Source organism: Pan troglodytes, chromosome 12 (assembly GCF_028858775.2).
Source record: "Pan troglodytes isolate AG18354 chromosome 12, NHGRI_mPanTro3-v2.0_pri, whole genome shotgun sequence".
In the NCBI taxonomy this organism is placed as follows: domain Eukaryota; kingdom Metazoa; phylum Chordata; class Mammalia; order Primates; family Hominidae; genus Pan; species Pan troglodytes.
Genome location: NC_072410.2, coordinates 26,196,033 through 26,210,711, shown reverse-complemented (window position 1 = coordinate 26,210,711; position 14,679 = coordinate 26,196,033). Strand labels below are relative to the sequence as shown.

General features: G+C 59.6%; 2 protein-coding genes across 13 annotated transcripts; both read right to left on the bottom strand.

Annotated features, from left to right (window-relative positions):
- Positions 1–85: 85 nt before the first annotated feature.
- LOC104005083 (uncharacterized) lies at positions 86–688 on the bottom strand. The gene has a single exon (XM_009442897.4). It carries the CDS (start codon positions 686–688, stop codon positions 188–190), a length of 501 nt encoding a protein of 166 aa, XP_009441172.1. The 3' UTR covers positions 86–187.
- SEMA4C (semaphorin 4C) lies at positions 86–14,506 on the bottom strand. 12 transcript variants are annotated; one of them, XM_063789566.1, is made up of 16 exons: positions 13,965–14,506; positions 10,711–10,837; positions 8,111–8,256; positions 6,618–6,766; positions 6,202–6,264; positions 6,001–6,099; positions 5,776–5,872; positions 5,539–5,655; positions 5,299–5,450; positions 5,040–5,215; positions 4,573–4,717; positions 4,261–4,483; positions 4,017–4,129; positions 2,082–2,239; positions 1,924–1,994; positions 86–1,800 (listed from the first exon to the last, which is right to left on the bottom strand). In XM_063789566.1, exons 3-16 carry the CDS (start codon positions 8,217–8,219, stop codon positions 971–973), a joined length of 2,502 nt encoding a protein of 833 aa, XP_063645636.1. In that variant the 5' UTR covers positions 8,220–8,256; positions 10,711–10,837; positions 13,965–14,506; the 3' UTR covers positions 86–970. The 12 variants fall into 12 exon arrangements, with proteins under 12 accessions (XP_063645636.1, XP_016804502.1, XP_016804504.1 ...); XM_016949013.3 differs by having other exon boundaries at positions 10,711–11,484; positions 13,965–14,488; XM_016949015.3 differs by lacking the exons at positions 10,711–10,837; positions 13,965–14,506 and adding an exon at positions 10,209–10,414 and having other exon boundaries at positions 8,111–8,259.
- Between the last annotated feature and the right edge of the window lie 173 nt (positions 14,507–14,679).

The following is a 14,679-nucleotide window of genomic DNA, read 5'->3' as shown; positions in this document are numbered from 1 at the left end:
CCAGCCTCCCTCCACCCAGAGAGCCTTCCCTCTTGGTACCCAGAAAGGCTTTAGCCCAAACATCTTAGCCCCATCAGAGCAATCGTTTCATTTTCTCCATTTTATTTGTCAATATAAAAATACTCAAATATTTACAACAAATAAATACGCGGGGACACAATAAGTTACACCGTTAGGAGCCCTCCTCCTAGGGCTGGAAGAGAGTATGCCATTGTCCACAGCAGGCCCACCCTCTCCCTTCTCTCCCCTCACACAGCCTTTCCCAGCCCTGTACAGGAAGAAGGCAAGTATAAAATACCACTGAACCCCGGGGCCAAGTGGGAGGCCCCACCCACCCTTCCCCCCAAACACACAGGAGGCTCCATCTCCCTCCCCCCACCCTGAAAACATTCACAGCCCTAGGAGCAGGACTAGGCCCACCCCAAGCCCTGCACTCCCCCTGAAGGGGCACAGCACCCTGTCCACCCCACCTCCATATGTACATTGCTGCCCGACACTCGGGGCAGTGGGGGTAGGAGAGACAAAGTGATACGACCCCTTCCCCTTCATAGCTCCAATGACTCACCAGGAGGACCCAGGCCAAGGGAAGACTTGACAGAAACAGGAAGGCTATGCCACAAGCACGCACGCGCGTGCACACACACATACACACACACAAACACATGTGCAAATACAGACAAACACACATCTTGAAACTTCTGCCTTGAAAAGTTTTGGCGGCTGGGGTCCCGCGTGTCTGTGATTCACAGAGAGGAGGAAGATGCCTTCTGCGAGGCTGGTGCCCTGGTGAGCCACACCAAGTGGCAGTGCCCGTGCTGAGCAGAGCAGGTCCTCATGGCCGGGTGGGTGCTGGGCAGTATCTGTCCCAGACAGAGCAGGTGCCCGTGCCATGTCCCTGAGGTAGCTGGTGCCTGTGCAAAAGTAGGAGCTACACCTCCCACGCTTCCCGCCAACGCGGTGGGGGTGCCCCTCATACTGATGACTCCTCGGGGTTGGAGTCGGGCAGTGGCTGGCGTTGCTGCAGTTTGCGTCTCAGTTCATCCGCGAGCTCAGGCAGGGGGTGCCCGAGCCCTCCCCGGTCCTCCCCTCCTAGTTGTAAGCGCACGTAACCATTGGCATTTGAGTTCCGCCCACCCCCCAGGTGAAGCCGAGTTGGAGAAGGCAGAGGCTGGCCTGGGATGCCTGGAGGTGGCGAAGGGGGCCCCCCGCCGGGCTGGCACCGGGCATGCCCAGGTACTATCTTAAGGGAGCCATCTGAATAGTAGTAACCGACAGGATCCCAAAGTTTCTCATCTGGTTCAGGACAGGGCCGGAAGGGGGGACTGGTAGGCTCCTTGGGCAGCTCCAGGGGGTACACCAAGGTCCTCTCAGTAGCCTTGGCCCCTTTCTCCAGCTCTTCCCGCAGCCGCCGGCGCAATGACAGCACCAGCAGCAGCAGCACCAGGCACACAGCCCCCAGGGCCACCACCGCCAGCCACACCAGCCCCAGGTTTTCCAGGGGGGCCCGGGCCTCCAAGGTCACCGACGGGCCTGCCACGACAGCCACAAGGTAGCCTTCAGCAGCCAGCCGCGCCCCCTGCTCCTCTGAAAAGCAGTGGTAGGCCCCGGCATGGCGGGGCTGGGCAGCCATCACAACCAGGGCCTGGAGCCGGGCATCGTAGAGGAAGGACCCGGGCTGTTCCGCAGGCAGGTCCCGGCCCCCAAAGGTCCAGCGGGCATGGGCCAAGTTGGAGGAGAGGTGGCAGGGCAGCACCAGGTCTGTGCCCGCCACCACCGTGATGTTTTTGGGAGTGGGCCTGACTGTAGTGGCAGAGAAAACAGAGTGCATGTTAGTGCAGGAAAGCAGGGCTGGGGAAGAGGAGAACAGAAACTCCAGCTCTGGTCCAGGGCTCAGCCCGATGCGATGGGAATGAAAAAGCTCACCTTTCTTACTGCCACGGAGGTTGCAGATGCCTGAAGTGTCCGAGGTCATCACATGCTGGATCAGTAGAGATCTGGTAGGGGATGTAGGGTACATCAGCAGCCTGGCTCCAACCACCCTGAGTCCCTGGAGGTCCTGGCCTATGTAGAGCCCAACTCACCCAGAGTGGCCACCCACGGCCACACAGCGGCTGGTGTTGACGCTCCAGGCGCAATAGGGGTCCCGGGCGAGGACACAGTCTGCACAGGAGCGATACTTCATGCAGTCGGCCACGGGCAGCTGCACCAGCTGAGAGCGGGAGCCGGCAAAGAGCAGCTTCTGCGAGAAAAGCGGGGCGCAGGAGGGGGGTCAGCCAGGGCCACACCACGGGAGGGGCGGCCGGACCAGAATGCAGCATGGGGACAGCTTGGACTCCTGCAGGGAGCACAGAACGGGGTGCCAGAAGGAGGAACAAGGCAGAGCTATAGTGCTGAAAAGGGAACTCTAAGAACCGCAGAACTCAGAGGGCTTACACAGGCCAGATGCAATCCTAAGCCCCTTATCGACGTGACGTTATTAGAAAGGGATGATGGGGCTGTGAGGCCAAAAAGTATAATCACACACACTCACACACACATAGTGCAGGAAATACATTTCAAGGCCCATCAGCCCTCACAACAGCAGCAGCATAACATAAGATGTTTTCCTGTTTCAACGGTGGATGCCAATCTGTGTGTTTATTCAACCACACACTTTCTTTCTGCCATTATTCCATGTTCTAGGGGACAATTTTGAGTCATAATAGCTGGTAAAAGGCAAACAAATCAAAGTTCAGGAGGTGTAGCAAACATGCCACAAGAGTATTGCACAAGGCAACTAGGCACAGCAGGTCATGCCTGGAATCCCAGCACTTTGGGAGGCTGAGGTGGGCAAATCACTTGAGGTTAGGAGTTCAAGACCAGCCTGGCCAACATGGTAAAACCTGTCTCTACTAAAAATACAAAAATTAGCCGGCTGGCCAGGCGCAGTGGCTCACGCCTGTAATCCCAGCACTTTGGGAGGCCGAGTCGGGCGGATCACAAGGTCAGGAGATCGAGACCATCCTGGCTAACACGGTGAAACCCCGTCTCTACTAAAAATACAAAAAATTAGCCGGGCGTGGTGATGGGAGCCTGTAGTCCCAGCTACTCGGGAGGCTGAGGCAGGGGAATGGCGTGAACCTGGGAGGCAGAGCTTGCAGTGAGCCGAGATTGCGCCACTGCACTCCAGCCTGGGTGACAGAGCGAGACTCCATCTCAAAAAAAAAAAAAAAAAAAAAAATTAGCTGGGCATGGTGGCACGTGCCTGTAGTCCCAGTTACTTGGGAGGCCGAGGCAGAATTGCTTGAACCCGGGAGGTGGAGGTTGCAGTGAGCGGAGATCATGCCACCGCACTCCAGCCTGGGCGACAGAGTGAGACTCCATCTCAAAGAAAACAAAAACAAAAACAAAAAACCTTTAGCTGGGCATAGTGGCAGGCACCTGTAATCCCAGCTACTCAGGAGGCTGAGGCATAAGAATAGCTTCAACCTGGGAGGTGGAGGTTGCAGTGAGCTGAGATCGCGTCACTGCACTCTAGCCTGGGTGACAGAGTGAGACTCTATCTCAAAAAAAAACCAAAAAGAGTATTGCACAAGGGTATAATGCAAGCACTTCAGGGAAACAGTCACGGAAATGGGGGCTGGAAGGAAACCACCATGGTGAGGGCATCATAAACATCTCACAGCCTGGGAGGTCTGGTCACAGGGGCATGGTCAGGGAAGAGGCCAGAGCCAGAACCACAGCACAGCTTGGAGGGTCTGAAAGAAACATGGGAGCAGTTGCCAAGGCTTGATGCTGGGAGCGCAGCCCCGTGACCTGGCTATATATAATGGCCCTGTGCAGTGCAGATTCCATTCTGTTTTCATTCTCGTTTCCAGGAACCCACCCCAAGTTAGGCAAGGTGTGCATCCACATGTGTGTGTGTTCCTAACTCTGCACTGGCCAAGCACATAGGCCCAGCTGGGAGAAGCAGCCAGATGGAGAGAGTGAGATGGGATAGTGCTGGGGACAGTGGCAGATAGGGCCCAACTTACTACCTTGCTCTGAGATAGCACCAGGCTTCTCATGGGCTCCTGGTCAAACAGCTGCAGCTCCTCAATCAGGTGAACCCAGGGCCCCAGGCTCACGGCCTTGAGCAGCCAGCCGTCTCCTGGGGGGTGCAGAGGAGAAGGTGTAAATGAGAGGGCATAAGGCCGTGGGGCAGCTCCAAATCTCCCTGCCCTGGGCACACGGGCTTCTGCCCAGCCTTGAGCAGCCATGCCTGCATACCCATGCACCCACCTGTGCCAATGAACAGCACTGTATAGGTGGCTCCATCAAGTCCTGTAACCCGGTCGGCCACCAGGTGGGTGAAGTTGGTGCCCTTCTTCACGAGCAGGGGGCGGCTCCACCGAGGCCCCACCTGCTCCTCCATCAGCGGGTGCTTCTTGACGAAGTTGAGGATGTTGTCGGGTAGCTCCAGGGAGCTGGTGTAGCCGTGGCGCCGATGCCAGTTGTTAATGCACTGTGGGCAGGGTGTGGGGGGCAGGCCATCAGCAGGGTGGGATGGCACCGCAGCTGGGTGGGGAGATGCATCCCTGCCCTAGCACTCACCGAGCCAGGCCGAGGGCTGGGTACAGGGTCAGTGTAGCGGTCCCACTTCTGGGCTTCCTCATGGTACTCCTTATAGGGGCCCTCAAACACCCGCTGGATCTCTTCCAACTGGTACTCACAGATGGCCGACAGGTACATGTCACCCCTGTCACAGCGAGAGGGAGCCCAGGGTCAGGTACCCACCTTATCTCTTCCCACCCCAGCTAAGGGCAAGCAGCAGGAAGGCAGGGCCTGGCATAAACTGGCCATGGGTACCAGAATGCCCTGGCAGCTCAAGTGCCACCTGGCATGGGGCCCTGCCCCTTCACAGGCAGCTCTGAAAGGGGCAGGTGCCAGCATTCTCCTTGGCTTCTGGACACCTGGCTTCCGGGACTGCCTCTGAGGCCTGGTCCAGGTTCCCACCCATGCACCGTCCCTGACCTGAACCCCAGCTCCTCCCCACTCTGTGGGAGCCCTGGCCAACTCACCACTGTGCTTGAAAAACCCCAAAGAAGGTGGTGTTGTGCCAGGAGGTGTCCTGCAGGGTGTGCATCGCCTGCAGCTGGTTGAAGTAGAGCTGCCAGTTCGGGGCAGAGCATGCCAGCCGCGCCTTCAGGAACGTGGTCCACTTCTTCTGCAGGGTCCGTGCGCCCCCCATATCGCCCTGGCAGACGGCAAGGGGACACTGCCGGTCAGCCCCGCTGGGCCAGCAGGGCTCCCAGGGCCCACCGCTGTGAGACTCGGTACCTTGCAGACGCGGGCCACACGAGCCACCACCTGCTCGGCATAGCAGTCGGACTCCACTGCCCGCTCCCTGAAGAAGAAGTAGACCTTGTCGTCGTCCCCCGTGAAGCTGCCCACACTCTCAGGTACATAGGCAGAGCCTACAAAGTGAGGTTCTGTGGGAAGGGGAGGAGGTCAGCAGGGAGGGGCTGGGCCCCGGGGGACCTCCCACCCATGGCTCCCACAGGCCCCCCGGTGGCTCACCGTTGAGCCAAAAGGCCAGGTACTCTGTCTTCATGGAGTGGTGGGGCCCCATGTTACGCAGGATAATGGGTTCCGTGCCCAGGAAGTTGTTGAGTGTGGCCGAGTACAGCTCACCATCTATGGGAGACAGAGGTCAGCTAGGCCACACATGAGGTATGGACACATCCAGCCAACACAGACCCAAGTGGAACCAAGCCCCAAGGACTCACCCAGCCTGCATGGGGGGCAGCCACTCACCCACAAGAAGGCCAGCATGGCCCTTAGCTGGGTCATAGGGACACTTGCCCTTCCCATCTTCAAACTCTCCATGCTCCAAAGTGAAGGTGAGCATGTTCTAAGGACAGAGAGAGAGGTGATGAGGAGATGCTTAAGGGCAGGGCTCTGTGGGCCACATCCACGAGTCCAGAGAAGGGTGAGGAGGGCGGGGGGCTGGGGACACCGAGGTAGGAGGGCAGCACTCACGATGTAGGTGCACTTGGGCTGGAAGGCGTAGGTGCCACAGACGTACAGGTGGGAGGCATTGTAGGGCTGCAGGAAGCGGATGAAGTTGAAGCACTCGGTCTGGGGGCAGAAAGGTGTCCGGTTAGTGAGAGCGCGAGGGCCAGAATGGGAGGAGACGTCCTGGGGCGAAGGCAGCACCAGGAGCAGCGTCCAAGCACCCACCTGGTTGTTCTTCCCTTTCTGGATACACTCAGTCTTCTTCTCCACGGGGGCCTCCCAGGAGATCTGGGGAAAGGGAAGGGGACGTCAGCCACGTTACAGGTACGGACTGAGCACGTGTCACAAGCACAGCCTGCAGCAGCAACACAGGGACGCCCAGTGCAGAGGCATGGTCCCTATTCTCTGGGGACTTCCTTTAGTACAGAATGGAAGCCCCAAACCACCCCACTACACAGAATTCAGTAAGTGCCAGAGAGGAGAGGAATGCCGCATGCTGACCCCAACCAGAGGGCAGGCCCCGGATGCCCAGCAGCACTTCTGTGGGGGCAGCCAGGCTGAGGGACCACCTAGCCAAGCACAGCCCCTCTGGGCCTTGCCCTCTGGCAGGCCCGACTGCCTCCCGCTGCCCCACCTCTCACCGCTCCTTGCAGCTCCAGGGCCTCCATGCTGAAGGCAAACAGGGCCTCTCGGGCGCCCACGTACAGAAGCCCAGTCGGCTCTGTCAGCGTCAGTGTCAGGAAGTCCTGGATGCCGGTCTGGGAGAACCGCCGTACTACCGTGGCCAGCTCTGCAGGGGTAAGCATGGCTGCTGATGGGCAGGACCCCCGGGGCTCGACAGCCCTCAGTCTTGCTCCACGAGAGCCAGCACCCCATGCCACAAGCAGATGCCAGCCAAACCCCCTGATTGGCAATAAAGGACACTTTTGAAACAGCCTTTGGCCCTGACAGCCCCACCTGGGCCTCCCTAGCCTTTCCCAGCCTGGGAGGAGGCAAATCCAGGCTGCTGGGAGGAAGGAAGGATATCTCAGCCACAGCTTCCGGCCAGAGGAAGCCATCAGACTGATGGCTCTTGCTCTCAGGGTCAGTGGCACCTCCGGCCGCAGGGCTGGGCACCCCCACCCCACCCTCGCTTCCTCGGCGGCTGCTTCCTTCTTTGCCCTGCTGCCCACTGCCTCTATCAGAGTCCAGCAGAGCAGGAGGCACAGACGGCTATGAGTACTCCCTGCCTCAGGAAACCCTTCACTCCAGCAGGACCCCAATCCAGGCTGCCAGAGATGCGAGCATAGCAGGCCACTAGGACAGGTGGGGATGGCAGGAGGGGAGCTGGGCTGTGAGCCAGGCCAGGGAGGTCCGGAGAAACCAGAGGCTCAGAGAGCGGAGATGGGGCTGGGGCCTGGGAAGTCTTGCTGCCACCCGGCATGCAGGGCACTACAACATTTATACAGTCACGTGATTCCTACATCAGCTGCCAAATATGGCTGCCGACCTGTCCTCAGGGTCCCCCCAAACCAGCCTTAGTCTTTGCAGGCAACAATGGATCCAGACACAGACCGGCATGGCAGGGCTTCACTGGCACCCGAGTGGAGCCTGTGGGAGGTGAGCTCATCCCAGGTCCCCAGAGCGCAGGGCTGATACAAACACCTGACATCACCTTTCACACAGGTGTGTGCACAGGGGGCACTGCTGGGTCCCCGCTGTGCCCCGGCAACCATGCGAGCATGTGCACATACACACACACTTCCAGGGCCACCAGAGTGTATGATGTGTACAGGGCAGTAGGAGATCTTAGGGGGGCCTGGGGAGCCAGGGGAGAGAGCCTCCAGTTTATATTTATCCCGGTTCCAGTTTCTCTTTAGGCTCCCAGCGCCAGTGACAATTCAAGAAGCGAGGCGTGGAGAGGGCGAGGCAGAAGGCTCTCCCTCGCAGACCTGGGCAGGCAGTCTGGGGTGGGGAGTTGGACAGAGCTCCCCCAGAGGAGGCTAATCCCAGGTCCCAACCCACACTGCCCGTTCTTCCAACTCGAGTTTCTTAGAAAGCTGTGCCACACACGTGAGAATAAAGCCAGCACACTATGGGGGCAACTCCTCAGCAGCCTGTCCCTGACTTCCTCCTCACCCTTCCAGGCACTCACCCCCAGAAGACACTGTCTTACGCGGCACAAGGTTCCACCACACCTCAGCCCCAATGCCCAGGCCCCACAGCCTTGCTGCCAGCAGCCAGACAGCCCAGTGTGGGGCCATAGCTCACGCCCCGGCTCTGAGCTTCAGGCCAGCTGTCCTGCTGAGGGAAAAGACATGGTCAGAAATCACAGCCAGAGAAAGCAAACCAGAGGGGCCCGCAGCAGGAGAGGCCACAGGACTCCTCATCAGGCCTTCCAGGAGCCCCGGTGCCCTCCTTCCCCTTCTCTTTGGAGGTGGACCTAAGTCCCCACACTTGGCCTCTGCCTAAAAGACCACAGGTCTCCCTGGGAAGCGGGGAGGAGTTGAGTTGGCTGAAGGCTAAACAGGCTCCGGGAAGCCCTCCCTGGCCTCCAGACCCACCACTACCTCTGCGCAACAGGAAATCATTTGAGAAATAAAAAGGGGACCCCCGCCCAACATACACACTCAGGCCTAAGAGGTTTGAGTTTCTTGAAAGAACCTCAGGCAGCAGGCCTTGCAGCCACTGGGGCTCCGGACCCTGCCAACACCTAATTCTGGGAGGAAGACTCCTTAGGGCGACGAGGGCATGCGGTGGGGTAGGCGGTCGGGAAAGCCCCACAGGGGAAACCTGGTGCGGCCGGCTGCGAGCGGAGGTCCCGGTCCCGGCCTGTCCCCTTCCCCAGCGCAGACAATAGCCCTGCAGAACCCCAAACCCCATTCCACATCAGCAGGGCAGGAGTGTGAGAAAGGCCGGGAGCGAAGGGGCCCAGCTTCCCGAGGCCCCTTTGTTGCCCAAGAGGGAGGCAGGAAGTGGGTGGGATGGGCGTGGAAATGACCAGGGCCTCATCCTGTTCCTCGCACTGCCTCCTCCGAGACACCAGCCCTCTGGCGGAGGGGCGGTGGGGGGACCGAGCTCGGGTCGAGTCGGGGACTCCGGCGGCGCGGGCAGGCGACGGGGGGAGGTAGGGGCGGGGACGCGAGGGGGTTCCTCCCGGGCCGCTGGCAACGCGCCGCGCACGGCCGGCACCCGCTGCGCTCCCGCGACTCTGACGAACCTTCCCAACTCGGGGACTGCGCCCCAGGGACCCTGGCCTGGGCGGGCCAGCGGGATTGGCTTCCCCTGCTCCAGCCTTCCCGTGCCAGGGGCGGAGACGCAGAAGCTGGGGACCTGCTCACCCCCAAACAAAGGGTCCCCGCCAAGACCCCGTCCCGGGTCCCCCCGGGTTCTCCCCTCCCCCAGCTCCAGGGATTTGAACGCAAACAAAGCGGCGGCGCGGGGAGCGTGGCGAGCCCGGCCTGCGGACGCCCCCTGTCGGCCCAGAGCCCCGGCGCGGGAGGGCGGGGGCTGCGCCCCAGACCAGCCCCCCAAAACGCCCGCGGCCTCATCTCGGCTCCTTACCCGAGGATCGGGCCGCACCCCGTGGCGTGCTCCGAGGATCCGCCCGGCAGCGGTGCTCCCACCCGCAGCTCCCCCCAGGGCGAGGAAACGGGCAGCCGGGAGGAGGGGTTGGGGGGAGGGGTGCGGGATCCAGGCGGGGCACCCCACACCCTCGCCCACCCCGAGCGGCCAGCCGTGGACCGCGGCCCTCCCTGCAGGGCGAGCGCTCCAGCCGGGGACGGCGCGGCCCGGCTCGGCCCGGGGGCCTGGCTTTCCGGGACAACCCGCCTCCCCAGCGGAATGGGCGGGCGGGCGGGGGGCCGCGGCAGGGAAATCCGATCCCACAACATCGGCCTCGCTCCAAGCCCGCCCCAAACTTTCCATCGGGGGTGGGAGCGCCGAGGGCAGTCCAAGAGCCTGGCGAGGATCCCGGCCGCGGACCGGACCGCGCGAGGAACCCTCGCTGGCGCGCCCCTCCGGCCCCGGGGCTGCGGGGCTGCAGGCGCTGTGCGCCCCACTCCTGAGACCCTGCGAAGCAGCCGCGGGGGTCGCAGGAAGGATCCCCGCGTACAGCCGTCTCCGCCGCCGCGGCTCCCCGCGCCCCAGCCCCTGTCCCTCCCGCGTCCGGCAGCCCCTGCCCAAGCAAAGGGACAAAGCGGCGGCTCCGGGGCCCCGCGGCTCCAGCCTCACGCAAGCCCGGCCTCGCTCACCTATTGCGCGCAGCTCCAGTCCCCGGGCGCCGCCCTCGCGTTCGGCTCCGACCGCCGTCCACCCCTGCCCCCGCGTCGCCGCCTGCCCGCGCTCGCCCGCCAGCCCTCCGCGGCCTCTCTGCCACCGCCCCTCCGTCCCCGCCCGGCTCCGCGCCCCTAGGCTCGGGCTCCCCGCGCCACCACGGCGGGCGCCGGCTCTTTCTCCAGCGCGGCCGCGGCTCTCCGCCCCCTTCCCCTTGACGTCAGGCTGGGGGGGTCGAGCGGAGGCCGGGGGCGGGCCGCGAAGGCTCGCTCAGGAGGGGGCTGCGACCCGCAGCGACCTGTGGACCCGCCCGCTCACCGCCCGGGGGCTCGGACCTCCGCCTCTCCCGGTGCCCGGACCTCAACCCCTCCGGGTGTCCAGCAGCCCCGGGGCTCGGAGTCGCGGGCTGCGCCACAGCGCCTGGAGGGAGGTGGGGCGGGGGAGGGACTCCGGGTATGGCCACGGGGGAATCACACTCACCCGATCTTTCTGAAGTGTCCCCCGAAGACCCCGGGCGGGCTGGGCTGGGGAGAGGGACTCCCGACCGTGCAGTTGCAGGAACGACCGCGGGCGAGCCACGTCGAGGCGAGTATCCAGGGGAGGCACGCTGGGGGAACCGAGGCGTCTTTTGGGGCGGACCAGAGGGGTCTGCCGTTTGGCCCCCAATTCTGCCTCTTTCTAGGCCCCGAGGACCACTGGTCCCTGCCCTCAAGTCTGGAAAGGGCTTCACCAGCCAGGAAGACCCTTCAATCAACAGAAAGGGCCTGCTCCTGCTTCTCACGCTTTGGGCAAAGCGCCTATCCCCAGAAAATGACTCCTGGTGCCACTGGAAGGCTCATTAACAAGTGGCATGAGCCCTACTGTTCAGATGAAAGGGGCTGTGGGGAGCCACGCTGCAGAACCACGGCCACCTTCAGAACCACCAGCCTCCGCCCACAGCCACTCCTAGAAGCAACTTGTAGCTCTGGCCTCATGGGCGGTGCAGCGTCTTTCCTGCCAGCTGGTCCTCTGAGCTGGGCAGGTGGTTAGAAGAGGTGGTCCTCATGGAGGACACCCCACGGGCACCTGGAGACAGATGCTACCTCCTGGCTAGGGGCAAAAGGCAGAGGTGAAGGGGCTTGACGTCCTGAGGTTTGGAGGTAACTTTAAGCCAGGGTGCCGTCCTGGAGGGGAGGAACACTTCAGTCTGCGTCAGCAGATCTGGATTATAAATCAGTCCGACAGCAGCTTTTGTTCTGGGTTAAAACTTGGCATCTGAAAAGTGGAGACCAGAAGAGTGGTGGAGATAATTGAGAAAAGCAGCCCAGTTTGGTTTCAGTAACAATCGGGTCTTTGCTGGTACACATAATGGCCCCTTCTCCCTTGCTGGCCAAAGCCACGTTTCCCAGCTCTTTTCACTAGGAAAAAGAAAAAAAGCTGTGGCCTTGGAGATGCTGGAGATAATGACCATGGGGTGGGCAGGGAAGGCCTCCTGCTTCAGCTGACAAGGTGGGAGAAGATGTGTCACCCTCGTGTTTAGTTTATTCCCCGTATCTATTCAAGCGGGGGGTAAACTGAGATGCAAGTGCCCTCACTTGTGTTCTGTGCTTTAGATTTTTGCAGCTTGTCTTGATGTACATTTTCTTACTTCACCCTTATGACCACCCTTTAAAAAGTAAGTAATTTGGGAGGCTGAGATGGGAGGATCACCTGACCCCAGGAGTTCAAGACCAGCCAGGGCAACATACTGAGACCCTGTCTCTACAAAAGAAATTATTATTATTTTTTTGAGACAGAGTCTCACTCTTTCACCCAGGCGGGAGTGCAATAGCGCGATCTCGGCTCACTGCAACCTCCACCTCCTGGGTTCAAGTGATTCTCCTGCCTCAGCCTCCTAAGTAGCTGGAATTACAGGTGCCTGCCACCACACCTGGCTAATTTTTGTATTTTTAGTAGAGACGGGGTTTCACCATGTTGACCAGGCATGCGCCACCATGCCCAGCTAATTTTTGTATTTTTAGTAGAGATGGGACTTCGCCGTTTTGGTCAGGCTGGGCTCGAACTCCTGACCTCAGGTGGTCCACCTGCTTAGGCCTCCCAAAGTGCTGGGATTAGCCACTACGCCCAGCTCCAAATTAAAAAAAAAAAAAAACTAGCGGGGCGTGGCGGGGAGGGGTGGCTCACGCCTGTAATCCCAGCACTTTGGGAGGCTGTGGCAGGCGGATCACGAGATCAGGAGATCCAGACCATCCTGGCTAACATGGTCCCTGTCTTTACTAAAAATACAGAAAAATTAGCCAGGCGTGGTGGCGGGCGCCTGTAGTCCCAGCTACTCGGGAGGCTGAGACAGGAGAATGGCGTGAACCCGGGAGGCAGAGCTTGTAGTGAGCCAAGATCACTCCACTTCACTCAAGCCTGGGCGACAGAAGGAGACTGTCTCAAAAACAAACAAACAAACAAACTAGCAGGGCGTGGTGGCATGCATCTGTAAGTCCCAGCTACTCAGGAGGCTGGAGTGGGAGGGTCGCTTGAGCCCAGGAGGTTGAGGCTGCAGTGAGCTGTGATTGTGCCATTGCACTCCAGCCTGTAGAGCGAGACCCTGCCTCGACAAAATTAAAAAAATAAGTATTGTTGCTCCCCTTTTGGAGATGAGTCAAAAAGATTAAACAACTAGCCCCAAGTCATGGAGATAATTAAAAAAGATTAAACAACTAGCCCCAAGTCATGGAGATAAAAAGGTCAGAATTTCTTTTTTAGAAACGGGGTCTTACTCTGTTGCCCAGTCTGGAGTGCAATGGCACAGTCATGGCTCAATGTAACCTCAGACTCCTGGGCTCAAGCGGTCCTCCCACGTGAGCCTCCCAAGACTACAGGTGCACACCATCATACACAGGACAGGGTCTCGCTATATTGCTCAGACTGGAAAGTTCAGATTTTTAAATCAGGTCTTGGGACTCCCGATTCTGTTTTTCCACAGAGTCACCATCTATCCTGACAATGCTCCCTTTCATGCTGTTTTTCCTCACCTTCAATACTGCTCCCCCATCCCCCCACCTCTAGGTGTGAAGGTTACCAGGAGAGACCTGAGCTCGCTGGCTCTGACTCCAAGGTGGCCTCAGTGGAAAGTTTCAAAAGGCAACCGGTTTGGTTTCACTGGCAGGGCAGCGGCAGGCATTTGGGTTCTGGAGGCCCAGGAATGTAGAAGCCTCCAGCTAACAGACTCCACGCGCCTATCCTCCCAAACGCTCTCGGAGATAAGCTCCCAGCTCCCTCCCCTTTTCCACCTTCATGCACTTCCTGCTGTATTCTGTCCATTCCAGCACTGGCCCTTTCTGTGGGTGGGTGGGCAGAGGATACAGTTTCCTGCATGACTACTTGCTCATGATTCATACTTCTAAATGAAAGTACAACTGATATAAAAAAAAGATTTCTGGGTCTTCAATTAATAAAAAAATTACTAATACAGGTACCGGGGGTGGGGGGAGGTGCACGTACCTGACTAGTCTCCCTAGGGCCTAGCATATCTATGGAAGGTATCCACACTTTGGGACTCAGGCCTTGACAACTGCTTGTGGTCGTGTCAAGGAAAGACACAGAAATTGTGCTAAATGACTCTCAAGGGTCTTCAAAGATCACCCAGCAGCTCAGGCCAGCCCCTAGAGATGACCTAAAGAGTCTTTCCTGAAAAGCAAGTCCCCCTTCCCATCTCTTGATGTTGGTTGGGGGCCACACTGCCCTTCATTTGAGCTACTCACCTACTAGCTCTCCTGAGGCAGCCAGAGGGAGGCCCTGGGTGGACACTGGGTTCTCTGGTGAACGCTGCCTGGTGGATTTCCAAGGCAGCCAGGACTGCCGTCATCCCACAGATGGGGAAGTGAGAAAGCTTGGGTCAGCTACCCTTCAAGGGTCTTTCTGAGCGCCTGGGGACCGAGGTGACTAGGGACATAGGAAAAGGACTCTCCCTCCCTACTTCCTCCAAAGGAGAGTTATCAAAGCTGCCCACCTGGGATGTCTTTCCCTTCCCAGCCCCTCCCTGTCACCAGTACCAAAAGGAAGCAGGAAAACATCCGTCATCACAGCCCCGGATGCGGATTTTCCAGTGGCTCCTATCAGGATATCCCCCAGCCTTTTCCCAAGGGCTTAGGGATCTGGAAAAGTCAAAGATCTGGAGGGCAAGTGGTCACATTGCCAGCACCACTGTGAAAATCTGGACCTTGGGGAGGCTGAGTCTCTAACCGATCCCAGACTAGTTTTAGAAGATCTGGTCAGCTCCCAGCCAGTCCCAGAGAGGGCCCATTACACACCCCAGGGGACAGCATACGCCCTTGGGCGACCTCACAGTGCACACCTCTGCTCAGGTTACAGCCAGGTCTCTGGAGGGACTGAGTCGTCACCGACACCTCCTCTCCCCTTGGTATCTATTTCTCTCTTGGGGATGGGTATGTTTGGGGAGCAGTAGAGGAGGGGACA

What these genes read in the sequence shown, in the direction of transcription:
- LOC104005083 (XM_009442897.4), bottom strand. Translation starts at nt 688, where the DNA reads ATGTGTGTTTGTCTGTATTTGCACATGTGTTTGTGTGTGTGTATGTGT.
- SEMA4C (XM_063789564.1), bottom strand. Translation starts at nt 7,034, where the DNA reads ATGGCTTCCTCTGGCCGGAAGCTGTGGCTGAGATATCCTTCCTTCCTC. An exon ending in CCAGCCCTCGGCCTGGCTCG is followed by an intron (nt 4,484 to 4,572) that starts GTGAGTGCTAGG and finishes CCCTGCCCACAG; the next exon opens with TGCATTAACAACTGGCATCG. An exon ending in CCTCCGTGGCAGTAAGAAAG is followed by an intron (nt 1,801 to 1,923) that starts GTGAGCTTTTTC and finishes CTGCCACTACAG; the next exon opens with TCAGGCCCACTCCCAAAAAC.